Source organism: Cryptotermes secundus, unplaced genomic scaffold (genome assembly GCF_002891405.2).
Source record: "Cryptotermes secundus unplaced genomic scaffold, Csec_1.0 C38468696, whole genome shotgun sequence".
Taxonomy (NCBI): domain Eukaryota; kingdom Metazoa; phylum Arthropoda; class Insecta; order Blattodea; family Kalotermitidae; genus Cryptotermes; species Cryptotermes secundus.
In genome coordinates, this window is record NW_019771250.1 from 1 (window position 1) to 1,145 (window position 1,145).

At 44.4% G+C, this 1,145-nt stretch overlaps 1 protein-coding gene across 1 annotated transcript; it reads right to left on the reverse strand.

Annotated features, from left to right (window-relative positions):
- Positions 1-124: 124 nt before the first annotated feature.
- Positions 125-481, reverse strand: LOC111875144 (the record flags this gene model as incomplete). The annotated part of the gene is made up of 1 exon (XM_023871206.1): positions 125-481. A coding segment is annotated over one exon (357 nt), but the record flags the coding sequence as incomplete, so codon positions are not given.
- Positions 482-1,145: the final 664 nt, after the last annotated feature.

Below are 1,145 nucleotides of genomic sequence, written 5' to 3' on the forward strand. Positions count from 1 at the left end.
AACAGACGGACAGACAGGTAGATATAGACAGATAGACAAATAGACGGACACAGATAGATAGATAGTTGGATAGACAGACAGATAGATAGATAGAGAGGGAGGTGGAAACACTGCAGCAACTCACCCACTACGTTCAGGCGGAAGGCTTGGCTAATCTTGGGCTCTGTGCTGACTTGGCACTCATACGTTCCGGAATCGCGAACCTGTGGAGAGCTCACTTTGAGGGTCCACTCGTCGGACCCGTCCGAGTGCAAGGACTGGAAGCGTTGGTCATTAGTGTACGTGAGAATTCCCACCGTCAGGATGTGCAGGTCCCTCTTGCGGATCCACGACACGGCCCTGTCGCCCAGGTTCCTGACCCTGCAATGCAGGTAGGCACTCTGCCCCACTGTGGTCGTCATCTCACGGCGGGTCGAGTTGTCGAAGTAAGGCTGGGAGAAGGGCTGCTCCCAGTACGGGGCATGGTGCTCTATCACCGCTCCTGCAACAGGGGGGATCGCAGACTGTCATTCCGCTCAGCATAACTCATAATCTCCGACGGCAACAACAGATGCATACATAGTTCTTGTAAGGAAACCTGAACGTGACAGATCACTTAGAACACTTAGATGGTGATGGAAAGCTCATGTTGAACACTCTCTTGAAAGGGTGGAAACTGCATTCGTTTCGTTTAGTATAGAGTCCAGCTCCTCTATGTTGTGACATGGAAACTAACATTCGAGTTCTATAAAAAGCAGCGATCAGCTTTTCAATAAGAACTCGCAAAATGGAGTGAGAATATTAGGAAACTATCAAATTAAATATTTTTGACTTACTGTAGTTTAAGAAATTTCCATACCTTCTTCCTTACCAGGCAGAAATAATCGCAAACGACTAAACAGTAGAGACTTGGCATTTCACTCGATCTGAGCACTTGTTACTTCCTGTTTGGCCTCAGCACAAACAACAATAATTTTTCTTAAGGCTATTAGCCGATTTAACTTCATAATACATGTGTGCCGTTTGTTTGGAAGGAAGGAACCAGACGTACACCTATTATTTTTATGAGTTTCACACATTCAGAAAGTTATTTCAATATTCTGAGAAGGGTATATAAATTACGAATATTTACATAAATTAACAAAATTTTTTCGCAAATTTAAACA